We start from the raw sequence: 20,521 nt of genomic DNA on the forward strand, positions 1-20,521 counted from the left end.
AGTAGATAAGCCAAAGGGCAATGCAGAGAATTGATAGTGAATTGAACCTGCAAGAAATCTGAGGTATCTTCTGCAGCTTTGTCTGATTGGGACATGCAGGTATGCCTCCTTGAGGTCCAATGTTACCAGCCAAAACTCCTTGCCCAGCATGGGAAGAAGCTGCTGTAATGTGAGCATCTTGAATTTTGGTACGAGTAAGAATGTGTTTAGGATGGATAAGTCCAAAATGGGTCTCCAGTCTGTTCCTTTCCTTGGTACCAGAAATAGCCTGGAATAAAAACCTTGACCTTGTTCGTGAGTAGGTACCTCGAACAGCTTTCATGTCTATGAGCTTTGAAATTTGTAGTTGTGCCTCTGCCCTTTGATTGTGTGGCAGGTTTGGCATGCTTCTCATTTTTGGAAGAGTGTGAAAATTAAATCTGTAGCCTCTGTTTATAACGTCCAGGATCCATTTGTCTGTTGTGACAATATGCCAATTTCTTGTAAATAATGCCAGCTTTCCTCCCAAGGGCGCTGCCAGCTGAGACTTGCTTGGCATGGAAAGGAGGAAGTCATTGGGTTTGTTTCCTGTATTGTTGTGCACTGTCTTCGCCACCTCTTGGTGCTGGAGTCTGCCATTGCCTGCCTCTATATGATCCTTGTGATTGTCCTCTGCCCCTTGTGCGCCTGTATCTACCTCTTTGGGGCTTGTCCGTGGCTGGAAAGGACCAGTTTTTAGAAGGCCAATTTCTGCTAAAACGTGGTGGTTGAACCTCTAGAAAAGCTTTGACAGTTTGCATAGATTTGGTTTTTTCTTCCATTTTCCGTAGTATCTCCTCAGCATTAGTACCAAATAGCACATCCTTTTGTAAAGGAGCATCTAGTAGTTTAGCTTTCACATGATCAGGCAAGATTTGTTCCCTAAGCCAGGCATGTCTACAAATGACCGATACTGTAACAGCAGCTCTACTTGAGGCCTCTAGGGCATCATAGCCACATTGTAAGGTGCGTTTACCCACTTGTTCTGCACTATGCATCATATCCTGCAACTCCTTCAAATTTGGTTGTTCAGGTTGAAACATTTTATTTCTTAATTGTGATAAAAGAAACTGCTGATATTTAAGCATATGAAGCTGACAATTTAAGGCCCTCATGGCTAGGGTGGCCGAGGTATATACCTTTTTTCCCCACCTTTCTAAGGATCTTGACTCTCTTTCGGAAGGTAGTGGATTCTTAGCACTAGAGGCCTTCATTCCATTGGGGCCTTGAGAAATGGTTTCAGGGTCAGCATTATGGCTTTTGTAAAGAAAATGGTGTGAGCTAGGGACTCTGTAGTACCTATCAGGCTTGACTGGGGCAGGAGGCAGGGAATCCTTAAGGCAAGCCTCCTCATAAACATCATCAAGTATATCCAAAACACGAGGTATCGCCAGAGGTCTGTGTTGAGGTAACAAAAGAAATTCCCTAAGTCTTTTTTTGGAATCAGAAAAGTCTTGGCCTTCCCAATGGAAGTGTTCCCTCAAGGTGTGCAAGGTTTCCCCAAAAGAAAAATCCTCTGGAGGAGATACAGAAGGAATGGACTGCTCTGCATCAGAGTCTTCAAAAGGAGAGTAAGAGTGTTCCTCTACATCAGAATGTTCTGAAAAAATGGAGCCCTGATCAGAAGAGGGAGACTCTTCCTCCACTCTGGGTCTCTTGTCTGGAGGGGGTTGGGAACCTCTGATAATAGTAATTAAATCCTCAGCCATTTTAAGCATCTGCTTTTTAGGCATGGGGCCTGGAGATGGGCCCTGTGCAACAGGCCTCTTGGGATGCCTGGCTGATTTGGACTTAGAAAAGGCCTTAATGGAAAAGGAAGATGAGGGTCTAAAGACACCATGGGTGGAAGTGGACCTGTCCACATTAGGAGGCTCAACACTCACAGTGGCTTCGGTGGTTGTAGTCTGGGTATGGGCAGAGGTACCTGCGGTCTCGGTTACAGAAGACACCGCCAAAGAAGTGTCGTCGGTAGTCAGGGACTGCATAGGCGTCTCGCTGAGAACCGGACCACGTGTAGCCAGTTTTGGCGTGGTGTTGGTGGAGACCGCGGACCTCGCGTGTCGGTCCTTGTCTTTGCGTTTTTTGGACAAAATGGTAGTCTGAGTCTCCAACGACATTTTATAATCAAAAGCTTTACCAAAAAGGTGTTGGGCGAACTCCGCCCGACGCTTAATAGTGCGTTTATTGAAAGTAGCGCTAAAGCGACAGCCCGAGACGTCGTGGTCTGGGCCTAAACAAGGTATGCGGAGGGAATGGAAATCCTTATGCGGTATTTGCTTCCCACAAGAAATACAATTGTTAACTTTTTCTGACATCGGTCTGAGGCAAGAAAAGTTTCCCCAACGGGGTACTTGGCTTTAAAGAAGACTTTGGTTTCCAATTTTTCGTAAATTCAGGAGCTGGCCAACCGGCACTTGCGAACTGCTTCTGCTTCGGCCCTGCGCGGCAAAAAAGACTGAAGAATATGGCATCGGCTGTGTCTTATATACCCCTGTCGTACTGACGTCAGGAAAGAAAGCGACAACAACCGACGCCGGACCAAGACTTTGGAATTCGGCCGACAGAGGGACCGCCTGACGGCAGAGAACCCATCTGTGATTACTGCAGCTGTATGCACGATGATCATCAACAGACCTGGGTAACTACAGATCCATAAGCCCAACCAGCCTCATCTGTAAGTGATCATTACTGAGTTAGTAAGGACATAGCTAACCTACAAACTCTCGAACCAAGCCAGTTTGGATTATTCAAGGGCAGATCCCCTTTCTCATCTGCTCTGAGCTACAACAGAATGGCTTTAAATATACTGATCCCAAGGATATTGCCAATATCCTAGCAGATCGATTTAGTGCCAACTTCACTCTCCGCTCACCCGCTAAAGGGCCCATCTCAATACCAAAGGATTGCCAAATTCCGATAATCACAGCCACACAGGTAGAAACAGCACTCTCCAAAGCTAAGAATACAGCATCCATGGGACCAGATGACATCCCAGGCTGTGTACTACATGAACTACAAAATGAACTGGCACCCCACCTAAGTGTCATGTTTAATCATAGCCTCACCTCAGGCTTCGTGCCCACTGAGTGGCGCACAGCTTGTTATCCCACTCCACAAGGGAGGATCTGCCTTGGATCCCGAGAACTACCGTCCCATCAGTCTGACAAGCCTGATCTGCAAGGGCATGGAAAGCATTATCATGGAACTTATAAACAAAGACATTGGCAACCTTCAGACACTGAACCCCACCCAGTTTGGGTTTGTGAAGGGCCGATCTCGTCTCCTGAATCTGATTGACTTCTTATCGGTCTCCAGAGCTGTGGATGAGGGTAAGGCGGTCCCGCACAGCCTATCTGGACCTTGTCAAGGCCTTCGACACCATCCTCCACTCTGGAATCACAGATAAATTTACTAAGCTGGGCATAAATCCCTACGTCACTCGATGGGTTGCCAACTGGCTTACTGACAGAACCCAGACTGTAAAAGTAGCAGACACCAAATCCATCTCCAGACAAGTGACAAGTGGAGTACCTCAGGGTTCAGTCCTGGGACCACTCTTGTTTGGCATCTACTTCTCTGAAGTACAGGCCAACACTAAGGGACTCTGGCTAACAAAGTTTGCAAATGACTGCAAACTGGAAGCCATTATTGAACCCCCAAATGATGTGGATATTCTACAAAAGGGCCTTACAGAAACAGATGCCTGGTGCCAGAGCCATGGGCTCAAGCTTAATGCCAAGAAATGTATAGTTATCCCCTTTGGAAAAAAACATGTACCAATGAACTACCACATAGGTGAAAGGACACTAAACATCGAAAGTGTGATGAGAGACTTAGGGACACAAGTGGACAGTGGTCTCACTTTCGATAACCACATCGCCACAACAGTCAGGAAATCCTTCTACATGGCACACCTCATCACTAAGGGCTTTTCATCCAGAAAAAAGGAGGTCATTGTCCCACTGTACTCATCTCTCATTAGACCCATTATAGAGTTGTTGTGTCTTTCGGCTTTTCCCAGTTAGAGGCCGCCACAGCGGAACTCCGGTCCGCTAATGATTGGCAGTAGATTTTTACGTGCAGACTTGCCGGGTCTGACGCACAACCTTCAACGAAGGGACGCCCATTCACGCATGTCGCCACATAGAAGACGCTCTGAGAATCGAATGGGACAACGTCGTACTGTGAGGCAACGTTACCGCAGCACCACCACCGCAGTGAGACCCATTATAGAGTATAATGCCCCATTTGGTATGTACCTCACAAGACATCTGCAACAGCTGGAAAGGCCACAGAAATACCTCACTAAAAGAATCACAGGCCTAAAGCAGATGCCATATGCTGACAGTCTAAAAAAAACTCCAGCTATACTCTGTGGCATATAGTCTACTCAGAGGTGATCTCTGCTTAACATACAAGGCCATGTCAAACCCTGAGCTGTTGGACATGCTCCACTTAAAGAAATCCCAATCCCTCCAGGGATCTAAACCTTATCATCACAATGAACAAAACATGCTGGGGGGATAGGTTCCTGACCCAGAGACTCCCCATACTCTGGAATAGACTGCCCATACATGTCAAGCAGAGTGCCTCATTGGCCCTCTTCAAAAGGAACCTTGATGATTGGATGGGAGATAGGAAATTCACCCCGGGGATCATGTCAGTCACCCTGCTAGACAGGGGCCCAGAGAAGTAAATATTGTGGGAAAAAATTTCTAGTGAATTGTTATGGCTAAGCTTGCATAGGCCTTACGGCCGATAGCCTAGTACCAATCTATGAACCTATAAGAGCAATGGATGAGGGCAAATCAGTACAAACATACCTGGGCCTCACAAAGGCATTCAACACCATTCCACACTTGAGTATTGTAGATCAGCTTTCCCAGCTAAATGTAAATCCCTACGTAACTCATTGGACAGCAAACAGAACTCAGTAAATTAGGGTGGGTGCATGCATCTCTTCCAAAATATCTGATAGTACTGCTGTACAAAAACTGCGGTGGTGGTGCTGCAGTAGCATTGTCGCCTCACAGTAAGACATCGTCCTGTTCGATTCTCAGCTAGAGTGTCTTCGGTGTGGCGACATGCGTGAATGGGCGTACCTTCGCTGAAGGCTGTGTCAGGGCCGGCAACTCGGCACGTAAAAATCTACTGCCAATCATTAGCGGACCGGAGTTCCACTGTGGCGACCCCTAACCGGGAAAAGCCGAAAGACACAACTGCTGTACAAAAGGTTCAATCTTGGGCCACTACTCTTCTGCATTTACTTCTCAGAAGTCAAAGAAAACTTTTAACATCTTTATTAAATTATCACTTAAGACATTCACATGTAAGTTAATAAAAAAGAAATTACATTAACATTGATCATTTACATATATTACATAGGTTTTATCTCTTTACAGCAACTCTTATTTAATCCAACATTAAACAGCTAAATTCCTGTTTTCTTTTAAGCCTCACTCCTCCTGTACTTTTTTACATGTATTGCTCCCACAAATTCCATTTGTGTAAACTGCTACTTCCCTTTCTAAAGATTGCTCTTCCAGTTATTTTGTCTTTTTTTACAATATTTAATACTTAAAATACAGTAAGTTTAGATTTTGAATTTCAATTTTCTAGTAAATGCTTTTTGGCAGCCAACAGAATTAAACTTAAGGTCTTACTGTGTTGTCTAGGCAATTCAGATAATTTGTCCCAACTCAAAAGAATATATATCTTTTATTTTAGTTTGAATTTGCTAACTGGGGTAGAGCACGGATTCCACTAGACCCATTTCAGGCTCGGCTCAGGGAGAATATATATGTAAATTATTACAGTTGGGTTGAGGGTACAAAGTAAACAAATACATGACAGAGTCAGTGAAAAAACACTGCATATACATGCACTAAATACAGTGTAGCATCAGTTGACACACAATCACAATCAAAAATAGTCAGAGCAAAGTATGTAGACAGAAGAAGGGAACAAAGAGGTTACATGACCAGAGAGACATCGCTTGCATTTTCCTAGACACAGTCTTGAAAAGTGCTTTTATCTGTGAATGAAAAAGAGGGAAAGAGGAATGACCTTTAAGAAAGGAAGGGAAGAGATGGCCAGTTAGGGACCAAACACTGAGAAAAAGGATGGTCTGTGCAGTGAAGCCTTTTTTTGGGAGGGGGAGGACAGGACACGAATGGTTAAGATGTCCAAGGTTGTACATAAGTGCATATCTGAATAGTCTGAAAGCTAGTGGAGGGGAAGATGCCACTCTTGATAAGTTTAAATAGCTGAGAGGCAAGAAGTATGTTGTTTCAAGGTAGCCAGTTACCTTCTTCAATTGTTTTGCAGTAGTGTTCATTTCCCGGGGATAGAATGATGAATCTGCAAAATGGCATTTGAAATGGACTAAATGGTAGATATATTTCTTTTAGAAGCTGCAACAATTAGTGGGAGATTCATTTTAATTTTCTTAGTTACAGCCACTTACTCTCACAATACTTCTGACAGAATATTCTGCAGGGAATTTTTTAAAATCTGCTAGCTCTTTACACTCCCAAAAAAACTGTTCCCAGTTACCCCTGTCTTCTCTATCACACCTCCAACATTTGGCATCTACCCAAAGAAAACATTTTTGAAATCTACTTTGCATATAAAAATACCTATGCAACCACTTCTGTGCAAAAACCCTAAACGTTCTGGACTTTGCTGCATACTTGAGAACCATACGCATGCCCTCTCATCGTTCCCGTGTAAACTGCTTTTCAAGTCTCTCTCTTCCCAAAACTTACTTGACTGATTCTTAAAGTTCTAATACAATATGTTAAATGCCCTAATTATCCACATATTCACAGCAGCTTCTATTCTAAATTCAACTAAAAAATCTACCAGAGCAGATCTTTCACTTAGGACTCCCATATCTCCTTCTCTTAGCCTATACTAACCTAATATTTGCATCTGAAGGGTCAACCTTGTACTGGGCTAGCTGGCTGAAGAACACTTCCATTAAAACATGAACATCCAGGACCTAGTTATGGATTCTTCCCGTAAAAGAAATTTGACCATGCCTCTCTGCAGTGGAATATGCCTCAGCTTGCAGCCACACACTGTGTCAGTATAGTCAAAACTGCAGTGAAAGATATGGCATCTCATTACAAAAGCCTCAAAGGTTTCATGAAGACCATTCTTCAGCACAGACTTGGGGAAGTTAAGCTAAACCACGTGGCTTAATTGGGTAAGACTGGGACAAGGGATTTAAAAAACTGAGGTCCTAAGCAACAACACAGCACAAGAGAGTAAACATTATCTTGCCATACTAATCCACAGTTCTCTACCCATCCTCTGGTAGCAATGCTGCAAAGTGCTGTAGTCGCTGGGACCTATGGAGAACTGAAATGCAGAGACCTGAACAGCAGCCAGTAAAGGGAAGCCAACTGAGTTTGTAAAGGGCCCATGCCTCTAATAGAGCCAAAGATACAAACTCAGGATGCCATGACCACACCCCTAACAGACTTAAAAAACAGGGTAAACCCAAAGCTCCTCAGGCTTCTTCTACTGATATTCTGTCACATGTTTCTGGAGGCTGGGACAGACAAAGAAGGGTCCAAGGAAAGTCCTAGCCATTTTTCATAAGCTTAAGGCATGTCCAAATAAAAGGACATCTAGTAGTGCTGCAGAAGGGGGAAGGGTGGGATCAATATTTTTCCCATCTCTAAAATGGTGTCCTTGACTACGTCAAATACTGTTCCCAAATGGTGATTAATTCCATGAGCTCCGCTAACCGTCTGGGTGAACATGAGACTAGTGCTGGGGGGACTGGGAACAGGCAGTGGAAGGTGGGGATCAGTCCATGTTAGGTCTGTTGCAAGGTTTGGACCAACATCTGTAATACTATGCTGTCTATGACCACAAGTTACCCTAATGACCAGGCAAACAGAAGCCTGATATCCAAGGCCAGATGTGAGAGTCCTGGCAAAAAAAGACCACAGATATTTCATAGGTAGAATTTGTTAGCCCACACCAGCCTGGTTACCAGCTCTAGGAGGAGACCCTCTAGTTCCAAGAACCCTAAATCATAACAGAATTCCTCTAGAGACCTACACCAGGGAATCGGGCTAGTAACCCATTGGCTGCAGCAGATAGAATCTAGCAAATGGCAAAGGAACCTTAGACTGCACCTTCCCAGGGGGAAGATCTGCTTAAATTCCAATGAGTTCGATGAAGGACATTTTAAAGTTAGAGCCCTCAGTAGTCAAGGAGGAGCTCACAACTAGCAGAGCCCAAGGGTAGGGCAAGGTAGACAATTTTTTATTTCAGAGAGGTTTGAATCTGGCCTTGCACACTATTTGCTCTTCTGGCTATATTTCAATTTATGTCTGGGGCTGCCTGCAGGACCTGTTCTCCTGCCATTTGCTTGAACAGTTCTCTAATGCAACTATCTTTATGGAGTAGGCCAACAATTTTTATTTGAACAGTGCTAAGTACATGAGCTAAACATCTGAAACTGTTGCAGTTATGATCTTCCCCTGAAACACTACAGAAAATGCCAGTGAAGGTCCTGGCTGGTAATTTGATGGCCAAGAAGACTAACTGTGATATTTAGGTATGTGAGTACAGGCATTTTCTGATAACAGCAAGGCTCAATATATAAAAGTACACAAGTGGCAAAAAAGACTGTGGACCCTGGGGACTAAATCTTCACACTTCTGTGGATTAAGTGTACTAATGCATACCATAACACAAAGAGAGGTCTCCGACTATGGGACTTTACTGAAAGAATACTAAATGCTTGATGAAGAAATGTCCTACGTTAAGAACCTAAGAACCCTATGCTGACCGTCGAAAAAACTACACCTATACTCTGTTGCATATTGTCTACTCAGCGGCGATCACTGCTCAACATACAAGGCCATGTCAAACCCAGAGCTGTTGAACATGCTACACTTAAAGAAATCCCAATCCATCAGAGAGACATGCTCCAGGGATCTAAACCTTGTCATCACAATGAACAAATCATGCTGGAGGGATAGGTTCCTGACCTAGAGACTCCCCAGGCTGCACATACATGTCAAGCAGAGCGCCCCTTTAGCCACCCCTTTAAAAGGAACCTTGATGATTGATGGGAGATAGGAAATTCACCCCAGGGATCACGTCAGTCGCCCTCCGCTAGACAGGGGTCCAGTGAAGTAAATACTGTGGGAAGAAATAGCCAGGGATTTGTTATGGCTAGGCTTGTATAGGCCCTAGGGCCGATAGCCTAGTACCAACCTATGAACCATGAAGGAGGGATTGCTAATGTTAGACCAGCTTGCTTTGTATTCTAAGGATCATCATATTTTCATTGCTCTTCTCCTCATTTAAGAAATTAAAGTAGTTAACATACCTTTCCCCTTTATTCTGAGGGAACCTCTACCAAGACAAATACTACTCACAAAGTAAACTTAGTCTGATGCTCTACAAATCTCATAATACAGAAGCCCTCAAAGCACCAAAAGAAAGGGGTACTGTCAAAGGAACTCCACTCTCCTCTAGTATTCATACCTCTAGTACTCAAATTTAGTATTAAAATCTGTAAAGATGTATTTAAAACAGCTTACTTCGGCCTGAATAACCTTCAGAAGAAAAAACAGATGTGGTACTGTCTTGGCAATTTGTCCAAACTGTCTACAACGTTCCAGAAAAGATTCTATGGAAGGATCCATTCTCCTCTGTAACTTGCTCCAAAAGAGTGTCAGTTCCCTGTGAAACAAAAAAATGCACAGTTTAGAGCAGAAAATTCTATAATGACTACGCAAGCGAGAATAGAGCACAAAGCAAGAAATGGATATAGTGCATATGCCAGTTAAACTGAGAGACCACGTGGGTTCTGCTGATTGAAGACGAGCAACACAACTCTATAATTCTACAATTTAAATTTCTAGATTTATCAACTTTCATACTATGATTTCACTGTGGATAGCAACAAAATGTCTGGTGCACAAAACTTCCTGCGTAGCACATTTTCCTGTTAGATTAAACATAACCAAAGGCTTCTTACTTGGAGCTAGGGAATAGAGAGTATTGAAACATGTTACGGGAAGCACCTACACAAGTACTTACTGAAGGAAGAGGCAAAAACAGCTTAACTGAAGTACGATGGAAGGAACAACACTAATGCCAAATGAAATGAATGTTTAAGATCTGACAATAAGTTGCTGTACTGCTGTTCCACAGTAAGGGATACTTGCTTTATAACATTAGATCTTTACTACAAATCTTAGTGCAGTAGTAAAAACAAACCATTTAAAGACAAAATGGAGTCTAAATTCAAAAATGAAATACCTTCTGGAAGGATGAACAATTATTAGGTTTGACACCTCTTCAGTATTATTCCAAGCTATCTGGAAATCAGAAGGATTCTCTGGTAGTCCTGAAAGCACTGTACAAACTTCAATATTTTGTTTAGCTGTTTAGCAGCATAAACAGAATGCCAGAGGTTGTTAAAAAAAAAAAAAGTCAGTCTGACTTTCTCAACAAAATACATTGCTAAAGTGATGTGGTAATGTCTGAGATTACCTAAAAATTAGAACACAAAGTACCGCAATGCAAACAAGTCCATGATTATGTAAAAAAATATGATGATATATATATATATATATATATATATATATACACATACATACATACATACACACACACACACACACACACACACACACACACACACACACACACACACACACACACACACACACACGTTTGCATTAGAAAATGGGTGCGAACATGGCTGGGAATGGGATGGAGCTGGGCGGGGACATGGCTTTGGTCTGGTTTTCGGCATTGCAAAAGGTGGCAACTATAACGGTTACAAATCTCAAAAACAAATGTTGCGTCTACTCGTGCGACCCGCTGCTATCACATCTCTAGACTAGCAACCAAAGTAGAACATTCTGTTGCACTTCCTGTAAGAAAATCAGAAGTCAGGCGATCCAAACAACTGGGATAAAAATTCACCAACCAGGACATCCTGCGAGCCTTCATAAGGTATGAATGTCAATATCAAATTCTATGCATACCCATAATGTGGAGAAATGCTGCCACAAGACCTAGAAGCTCCAAAACTTGAGAAGTGAAAGGTCTTTCTAGTCATCCTAGATAACTTGTGGCAGAAACCATTTGTTGTCCAAGTATGCAAGAAGGCCTACCTTAAAACTAACACAACCCAAATGTGATGGCTGCAGCAGTGAAACATGAAGAACATCCATTAAATATGTGCCATGGTAATGCAAAATTATCCTGGCCTGACAGCTCAGAGAACAAAAAGGATTATCAAATGGCAGACCTATGCTCAAAACCTGCCTAGGGAACAACTAGGCAGGAGCAGTATCAGTATCTGCATGGAAGAAAGGCTTGATAATTACTTCTGTAATACGCCACAAACCACAGTGGGTCTTCCCACAAGTCAAGGTCAATTCGGGGGCAATTACGGGTTAAGGTAAAATTCCTTGTACTCAAGTACTTCCTTTCATGTATATGCAGACCTTTAAGAAGGGCATCTGAGATGCATCCAGTGGACAGTGGCACCACTGGATATGAAGCAATGAATTACTAGGGGAAAAAGTAGAGAACCGTATAAAAGCGGCAATCAGCATCGTTCAACATGGCATTTCCTGAATCTGGAAAAAGGAATAATCAGTATAAGACAGCATTCAGTTCCTTCATTCAAAACAGACCACCACTGTCAAATGAACTTTTTGGTCAATTTTGACAAATTCTTTTACACAAGTCCATTACTTTTAAAGTAGCTTCAGAAAACAGAAATTGTAAAATAGCTCCCTTTCAATAAATGACGTGGTATGTACTCGCATATTACAATCTTATTTGTAGATTAGAATGCATGTGCTACATCTTTAAGAAGCATATCAAGGACTGAACTTGCACATATAAATACCAGGCATGTGCAATTTCCAGTGCCATTTTGAGAGTGCAGCCAGAGTGAGCAAGTATGATTGCAGTAGTTTGTATATGTTACTTAAATTAAAGTCAGTAAACTTCTATCATGATGGGTTTGTATATAATAAAGCTGCTTGAACAGAACCCACAGAGACTCTTCGATTGTGTCCAAAGCAGGACAGTGACATGGTGTCAGAACCGGGATTCCGGAAAATGATATTCAGAGCCTTGAGGTGCAGAGCTGACAGTGAAAGTAAACTAAGAGAAACTAGCAGGTAAAAGAGCCAAAAAAGATTCAAAGGTAATGAGAATTCCCACAAACTGCTTATTTTATAAAAAAAAAAAAAACGGAGCATTACAAGGGCACAAACCGCATTATTAAACAAGTGGGAGGCACAAAAGGTTTACTAAGTAAATGTTTAAGATTAAGATACTTGAAACTATTATCAGAAAAGTAAAACGAGTATGTTTAAAGCAAAACAAGTGCGTTTGACGCAAAATGGGCATGTTTAGAGTAAAACGAGCACAAAAAAAGTACAATGGGCATGAAGAGATTAAACTAGTAAAAAGACTATAATAAGACAAAAACAGCACATTAAGTGTAAATAAATGACTGCATGTTTTTTGGCCTAGTGCTGTGTTTTGGCATAACTACGACTTTGTATTGTATCAAAGGCATAAAGAATAGTTGTGTAAAATCTTACCATAAAGTACAGTTGTGTACACTTACCATAAATGTAGATGTTAGAGTGTATTCACTGTTGCAGTCATTACATTTGGGTAATCTGCTGGCAGGTTGCCCTCAGTCGGCCTGAATAACAGAGTCCTGGGTCCTGCATCAGTTGCTTTCTCCTCTTCCATGACGTCAAGTAGTCAGGGGTATAAAACATACAGCTGACACCATTTTAATCAGTTTTTCTTGCCCAAGATGTCAATATATAAATGCACTGCAGAAACATAAAATTTACCTTCCACTAAAAGCAAATGCACCACAAAGGCTTTTGAGTATAGTGAAGGAAAGAAAACTGACTGCAACAGTGAATACACTAACATCTGTGTTCTTCATGTTTCACTGTTGCAGTCATTACATTTGGGTAGAATCCCAAAGCTATGGATGGGAGGATGGAACTAAACGGCATTAGGAGCAGCTTTAAGACCCTGCAGGACTGCAGTGGCAAAGCCTGCCCTGGATTTAGAGAAGAGAGGTAAATAAGAATGCTTTGTGAACGTATGAACTGAGCTCCAAGTAGCAGCTTCTAGAATGTCTCTGGTAGGTACCCCTCTGAGAAAAGCTGCTGAAGTAGAGGCAGCCCTGGTGGAATGGTATCTGATCCTCTTGGGCACAGGTTTACCATGGTGCAAGTAGCAGAAACGAATGCAATGGCTTATCCATTTAGAAATGGTCTGCTTTGATACAGCCTTCCCCTTTGATCCTGCAGCAAATGCTACCAGTAGTTGCTCAGACTTTCGAGATTTTGTTCTGTTTAAGTAGAATCTTAGTTGTCTGTGTACACCCAATGAATGCAGAATCCACTCCCCCTTGTTCTACAGATTTGGGAAAAAAGTTGGCAGGTGAATGGTCTGGTTAAGAGCCACACTGGATACCACCTTAGGCATAAAAGGATTAGTCCTGAGGGACACCCTGTCCGGGTAAAAAATTATGAAAGGCTCCACTGCCATGAGGGCCTGTAGTTCTGAAACCCTTCTAGCTGAAGTGACTGCCAAAAGAAAAGCTGTCTTCCAAGAAAGAAATTTTATATCCGCAGTAGCTGCTGGCTCAAAAGGAGGCAGGGTGAGTTTTTCCAGCACAAAATTGAGGTCCCATGTAGGAGTTGGTGCTCTCCTGGGAGGCCTTAAATATTTGGCCCCTCTGAGGTACTGTTTTAGCAGTGGATGAGAAAAGAGGGGAGGATCTGTGTTATGAGCCGAGATGGCAGAGGCATGGATTTTTATTGAAGAAAAAGATAGGCCCTTGTCAAGTATCTCAGTTAAGTACTGAGAAATCTGAGGAATATTGGGCTTTACAGTGTCTATTCCTTGTGCTTGGTTCCAAGCACAGTATTTCTTCCATTTATCAGCATAAGATTTTCTAGTAGTAGGCCTTCTGGCTTCCAAAATGACATCCATCACAGGTTTACTGAGAGATGTGCTGGTAAAATTAGTTGATTAGCCATGCTGTAAGATTCAGAGTTTGGAACTGAGTGTGCAGAATTTGATAGCTCTGCTGAGACAATAGGTGAGGTGTTTGAGGCAAGTACCACGGAGGAAGGTGAGACAAATTCCTTAAAACCGGATACCAATGTTGGCGAGGCCAGTCCAGAGAAATTAGAATCATTTTTGTTTTTTCCTGTCTGACTTTTAGTAAAACCTTGGAGAGTAGAGGCAGAGGGGGAAAAGGCATAGACTGATAGGTTTTTCCAGCTGAAGGATAGATTATCCACTTTCCATGCTTTTTTGGGATGAATTCTTGTGCAGAATTTGTCCAACTGATAGTTTAGGGAGAGGCAAATAGATCTATGTCTGGGCTTCCCCATTTTTGTGTTAACATGCTGAAGATTTGTGGATCGAGTTTCCATTCTTGCGGGCCATAAGATTTCTGCTTAGGTCTGCCAGACTATTTTGCTTTCCTGGCAGGAATTGAGCTTGAAGATGTATTTGGTAAGTCAAGGCTGTGTTCCACAAGGCCATGGCTAGTCTGCAAACGGGGTAGGAATGGGTACCCCCCCTGTTTGTTTATGTACCACATAACTGCGGTGTTCTGTCTATCAGAAGTTGTCCTGGATGAAGTAAGTCTTTGAAGGCTGTCAGAGCATTCTGAACAGCTAGCATTTCTTTCTGGTTGATATGTAGATGCATTTGGTTTGGGCTCCATTTGCCCTGAATGCATCTCCCTGCCAGGTGGGTCCCCCAAGCATAGCCTGATGCGTCTGAAGTTAGGGGGTGGGTGGCAGGGGGTAGAGTAAATGAGTCCCTTGTTTTGGTGACATGTCTCTGCCCACCAAAGAAACACCTGTTGCAGGCAGGGAATGAGAGGAATCATTGTTTCCAAGTTGTGACAATGTTGACTCCATAAGCTTTTAAGGTACCACTGAAGTTTCCTCATATGAAATCTCGCATATGGAATAAGTAGAATGCAGGATGCCATGAACCCCAAAGCCTGCAGAATTTGTCTTGCAGATAACTGTTTTTTTGTTACCATTTGTTTGAGGAATGCTGTCATTTGCATGTGTTTGTCTGGCAGTAAGCCATCGGGCAGTTGTATTCAAGCTTGCACCCAGGAATGTAATTATTTGAGAGGGTACCCAGTTGTGATTTCTTTTCGTTTATGGTGTACCCTAGGCATGCTAGAAGTCTTTTTACAAACGCCAGATGCTGAAGAAGAGTGTCCTTGTCCTTTGCCTGAATGAGAAAATTGTCCAGACAAGGATAAATTTGAATGTTTCTTTGTCTGCAGAATGCAATTACTGGTGCCAGGCACTTTGTAAAGACACTGGGCGCAGTAGATAAGCCAAAGGGCAGTGCAGAGAATTGGTAACGCAAAACACCTGCTTTGAAGCGGAGGTATCTTCTGCAAGATTCCCTTACTGGGATATGCAGGTATGCCTCAAGTGTAGAGTTACCAACCAGGCATTCTTGCCTAGAATAGGCAGTAGCTGTTGTAAAGTCAGTATTTTGAATTTTGGAATGTCCAAGAACGTGTTTAGAATTGAGAAGTCCAGTATTGGACGCCATGATTTGTCTTTTCTGGGTACCAGGAAAAGTCGAGTAAAATCCTTGTCCTTTTTCCTTTTCTGGTACCGGTTGAATAGCCTCCATATCCATGAGGGACATGACTTGTTTCTGGGCCTCTGCTCACTGTTTTTGTGGCAGGTCTGGCCATCCGTTTGGAATTGGCAAAGTGTGGAAATGAAATCTGTACCCCTGGGATACTATGTTTAATACCCACTTGTCCTGGGTAATTAACTGCCAATTTTGAGCATGAAGTGCTAGTTTTCCCCACAAGGGGGCTGCCAAAAGAGAAGTGCTTGGAGATGGTAGAGGAAAGTAATTGAGACTGCTTACTGTAGGGTTGTGCTTTGTTACCTCCAGATTTGGAGGTGGAGGCACCCCATTGCTTTGCCCTGTAAGATCCCTGTGATTGATATCTGGAGCCTTTGGAGCTCCTGGGTTTGCCTTGAGTGGCTCTGTTGGACACAGGAAAGGACCAATTCTTAGTAGGCCAGTGCCTACTGAACCTGGGTGGCTGCACTTGCAAGAAATCTTTTACAGTTTGCATAGATTTAGCTTTGTCTTCCATTTTCTTTAAAACCTCTTCTGCCTTATTAACAGACTATCATGCTGTAAAGGGGCATCCAACAATTTAGCTTTAACATGATCAGGCAGGTTTTGCTCCTTGAGCCAGGCATGCCTTCTTACCACAGATTCAGTTACGGCCACCATGCAAGAGGCCTCCGAGGAATCAAAACCACATTGCAAAGTATGCTTTCCAACCTGTTCTGCTGAATGCAATAAATCCTGTAACTCTATTTTCCACACAATCAGAAATCACCATCATTTTCTGTTTCAGTAAGCCCATAGCATGCTGTTGATATTTAAGCAAACGAAACTGGCAGTTTAAAGCCCCGATTGCCAAGGCTGCAGACATATAAACCTTCTTACCCCATCTATCCAGCGCGCCCTGGAATCTCTATCAGAAGGGGTAGGATTTTTGGCTGTAGAAGCCTTAACACCTTTGGGACCCTTAGAAATAGTCTCAGGATCAGCCGCAGGATTTTTGAAAAGAAATTTGTGGGAGTCAGGAACCCTGTAATATCTGTCTGGCTTACTAGGAGCCGGAGGCAGGGAATCAGGAGCCATGCGAGATTCCGAGAACACATCATCAACAATGTCTAATACAGGAGATATTGCCAAGGGCCTATGCTGAGGAAGAAGAAGAAAATCCCTAAGCCTCTTTTTTGATTCAGGGAAGTCCTGACTCTCCCAGTGAAAATGTTCCCTTAAAGTATGGAAAGTCTCTCCAAAAGAGTAATCCTCAGGAGGAGATGCAGATGGGATGGATTCCTCTGCATCATAATCCTCAAAAGGTGGAATAGAAAATTCCTGATCAGAAGAGGAATCAGAAGAAATGGAAACCTGATCTGAAGATTCAAAATCAGAGCCTTGCCTAGGCCTCTTAGCGGGGGTGGGGGGTTGGGAACCCCTGATCAAGGTAATTAAATCCTCGGCCATTTTGATCATTTGTTTTTTAGGCATAGGGGCCTGAGCGCGTGGCTCACGTGTCAGTTTTTTTAGACAGACGTCGGTTTTAACCTTGTTTTTGTTGGCATCTGTTTAATATAAAAATGTTAAGGCCTGAAAACACCCTCAGAAGCTGGTGCCTGCTCAGCGGCTCCGGACCCATCCAAGGGAGAGACATCTGCGGGTTTCATACTTTGTGAATCTCGCTACATACTGGACTCCAAATGGGTCTCGGTAGAGGCCTGCGACTCAAAAGTAGCGGGTATCACGGGCTGTGAAAGCGCCAGAATACCAGCGAACCAGCAACTGGCTTAGGAGAAAGCTTTTTCAGGAGTCAGCCGACCGGCACTTGTGGACTGCTTCTGCTTCGGGCACCGCGCGGAAAGAAAGACAAATTAAAATTGTGTTGGCTGCATGTTTTATACCCCTGACGACCTGATGTCATGGAAGAGGAGACCGCAACCGACGCAGGACCCAAGACTTTGTTATTCAGGCCGACTGAGGGCAACCTACCAGTAGATTACCCAAATGTAATGACTGCAACAGTGAAACACAAAGAACATCCATAGATGTCCTTCTCTTCTATGTTGCAGTATTCTTGTTGTGGGATTTTCCGCCTCAGGCAACCAGTATGTCAGCTCCTACACAAAAGCTTCAGCTTGGCTGTTGCAGCTGCATGGGACGTCACACATAGGGTTATAAACCAGGGTCCTTAAATGTCACGTCTGCAAACACAGACCTCAGAACTTGTAAGCCCAGCAGGAGGAGTACAAGGCCCATCAAGAGTGTATGTCAGTGATGTCAGGTAAAGGGCCTTTATGTAGTTTTCATAGGTTCCCAGTGCAGAGTACAGGCTACCAGGAGGATAATGGTATGCTGTACTGGGTAAAAGAAAAGAAGGGGGTTCTGGAGGGAGGGAGGGAAGGAATACTGCAGCATGGAAGAGAAGGACATCTATGGTTAAGGTAAGCTTTTACATAACTATTCTATGTCCTACTCCTATGTTGCACTATTCTTGTTGTGAGAGAGTACCACAGCTTAGCTGGAAGGAAGGGTGGTGGAAGAAGAGCCTGATTCTAAGAATCCCTGTAGGACTGCCCTGGAAAATCCTGCTCGTGCTCTGGAGACATTGCCTAGTTTGCAATGTTTAGTGATGGTGTGTATGGTGGACTATGTAGCTGCTTCCATAATGGAAGCAGCGTCCAGACCTTTGAGGAAGGCTTTGGAGGTGGCCATTGCTCAGGTGGAGTGAACTTTTTGTAGCTTTTAGCCATGTTAAGAGTAACAGAAACAAATGGCTTTTCTTATCCGACAGGCGATGGTTTGTTTGGAGACTGCCCTGCCCATGGCCCTGAGGTGGTATGAAATAAAGAGTTGAGTGGATTTCCTAATGGACTTTGTTTTGTCCAGGTAAAATCTCAACTGTCTGTGCACATCCAGGGAGTGAAATATCCTTTCCCCTTCACTGGTAGGAAAGGGGTAGAAAGTGGGCAGGTGAATAGACTAGTTTAATGACAAATCGTTGACCACCTCAGGCATGAAGGAGGGGTTAGTTCTTAGTGTTACCCTATCCTTGTGGAAAGTAGTGCAAGGGGGGCAGGCCATTAAGGCCTGCAGACCGGACAACCTTCTGGCTGAAGTTATGGCTACCAGCAGGATGGTTTTCCATGTACACATCTGAAAGGTAGCTGGCCCAGTTCACATCCCAGGGTGGTGAGATGGGTTTTCTTGGAGGCCTAATGTGTAGGACCCCTTTTAAGGGAAGCTTAACATCGAGCCTGGCTACGGTGGGGGGGGGGGGTTAGAGGTAGGCAGGCTCAGATTGCGGAGAGGTGAACTTTAATTGAAGAGTATGATGGTCCACTTTTATAAGTTGACACGTACTGTGGGGGGGTCTGCAATGCATGGGTCCCTACCCTTGTCCAGACACCATTTTGAGAATCTTTCCCATTTAGCTAGGTATGATTTTCTTGTAGTAGGTTTCCTAGCCTCCCTCAAGACTGAAAGCACATCCTCTGAGTAGTAGTGCCTGAAGGGAAATAAAAGTTTATCACCCACAGTGTCAGTGACTGCATCTGCAAGTGTGGGTGGATGAGAGTTCCCTTTTGTTGTGTCAGAAGGTCCACCTTGTGGGGTAAGTTGAGTGACTGCCCTTGGCTAGATTGTGAAGTAGGGGGAACCAGTGCTGCCCTGGCCAGTAGGGAGTCACCAACAAGATTTTGGTTTGTGTCGCCTGATTTTCAGGAGGACTTTTTAAATCAGTGGGAAGGTGGGGGGGGGAGAAGGCATACAGAAACTTCCCCTTCCAAGACAGGCCGAAAGCATTTACTCTCCAGGCTAGAGGGGAGTAGATCTTCGTGCAGAAAGTCTGCAGTTGTCTGTCTGGGGGGAGGCAAACAGATCTATTTGAGGAGTGCCCCACCGGTGGACTATATCCACGAAGACTGTCCTGTCCAGCATCCATTTGTGTTGTGGGGAGGATGTCCTGCTCAGAAGGTCCACCTGTTTGCTGTCCTGACAGGGGATACAGGATGTCTGCAGGGACAGGTTGTGGTGACAGGCTACTTCCCATATCCGCAATGTTAGTCTGAACATGAGGAATGCTCTTGTCCCTCCCTGTTTGTTGAGATACCACATAACTGTGGTGTTGTCTGTAACTTCTTAGAAGCACAGCTGGTAGAAGCAGGGGGCTGAAGGTTTTCAGGGCCATGAGAAAGTACAGCTGTGTACACGTACCATAAATGTAGATGTTAGAGTGTTATTCACTGTTGCAGTCATCAAATTTGGGTTATCTCTGACAGGATAGCCATCGGCCGGCCCGAATACCAGAGACTTAGTATTTCTGCGTTGGTTGCTGTCGCTTCAGGACTGACGTCAGGTCATCAGTAGTATAAAGTAAGGCAGCAGACGGCATTATATCAGTGTTTCTTGCCCTAAACTGTCAGGGACCCCCAAGTAGGAGCCAGGTTTTGGTGGAAGAAAGTACAGTTGTGTACACTTACCATAAATGTAGATGTTAGAGTGTATTCACTGTTGCAGTCATCACATTTGGGTTATCTGCTTGCAGTAGCCCTCAGTCGGCCTGATTATCAAAGTCTTGGGTGCTGCGTCGGTTGATCTCTCATCTTCCATGACGTCATGTAGTCAGGGGTGTAAAGCATGCAGCAGACGCCATTACATCAGTTTTTCTTGCCCCAGATGTCAGGTGCCCCCCTAATGGGAAACAATTAAATATATATATGCAAGGTTATACCTACAACAAAAAAGCAAATAAACCAAAAAGCTTTTAAGCATAGTAAAGGAGAATAAAGGTATAGCCAAAAGAAGTCACGGGGCTGGAGGGAGGGTAAGCAGGACT

The 20,521-nt window shown here is 43.7% G+C and overlaps 1 protein-coding gene across 1 annotated transcript in view; it reads right to left on the minus strand.

The window, feature by feature from the left end:
- RLF (RLF zinc finger) overlaps positions 1 to 20,521 on the minus strand; it is a 1,792,276-nt gene that overhangs the window by 152,804 nt on the left and 1,618,951 nt on the right. The window contains exon 5 of the mRNA XM_044060121.1: positions 9,591 to 9,732. Within this exon, the coding sequence (XP_043916056.1) occupies positions 9,591 to 9,732 (142 nt within the window). The remainder of the gene's footprint in view (positions 1 to 9,590; positions 9,733 to 20,521) is intronic.

The sequence above is a fragment of the Protopterus annectens genome, chromosome 1.part2, assembly GCF_019279795.1.
Source record: "Protopterus annectens isolate FY-2018-M chromosome 1.part2, PAN1.0, whole genome shotgun sequence".
NCBI classification, from domain to species: domain Eukaryota; kingdom Metazoa; phylum Chordata; order Ceratodontiformes; family Protopteridae; genus Protopterus; species Protopterus annectens.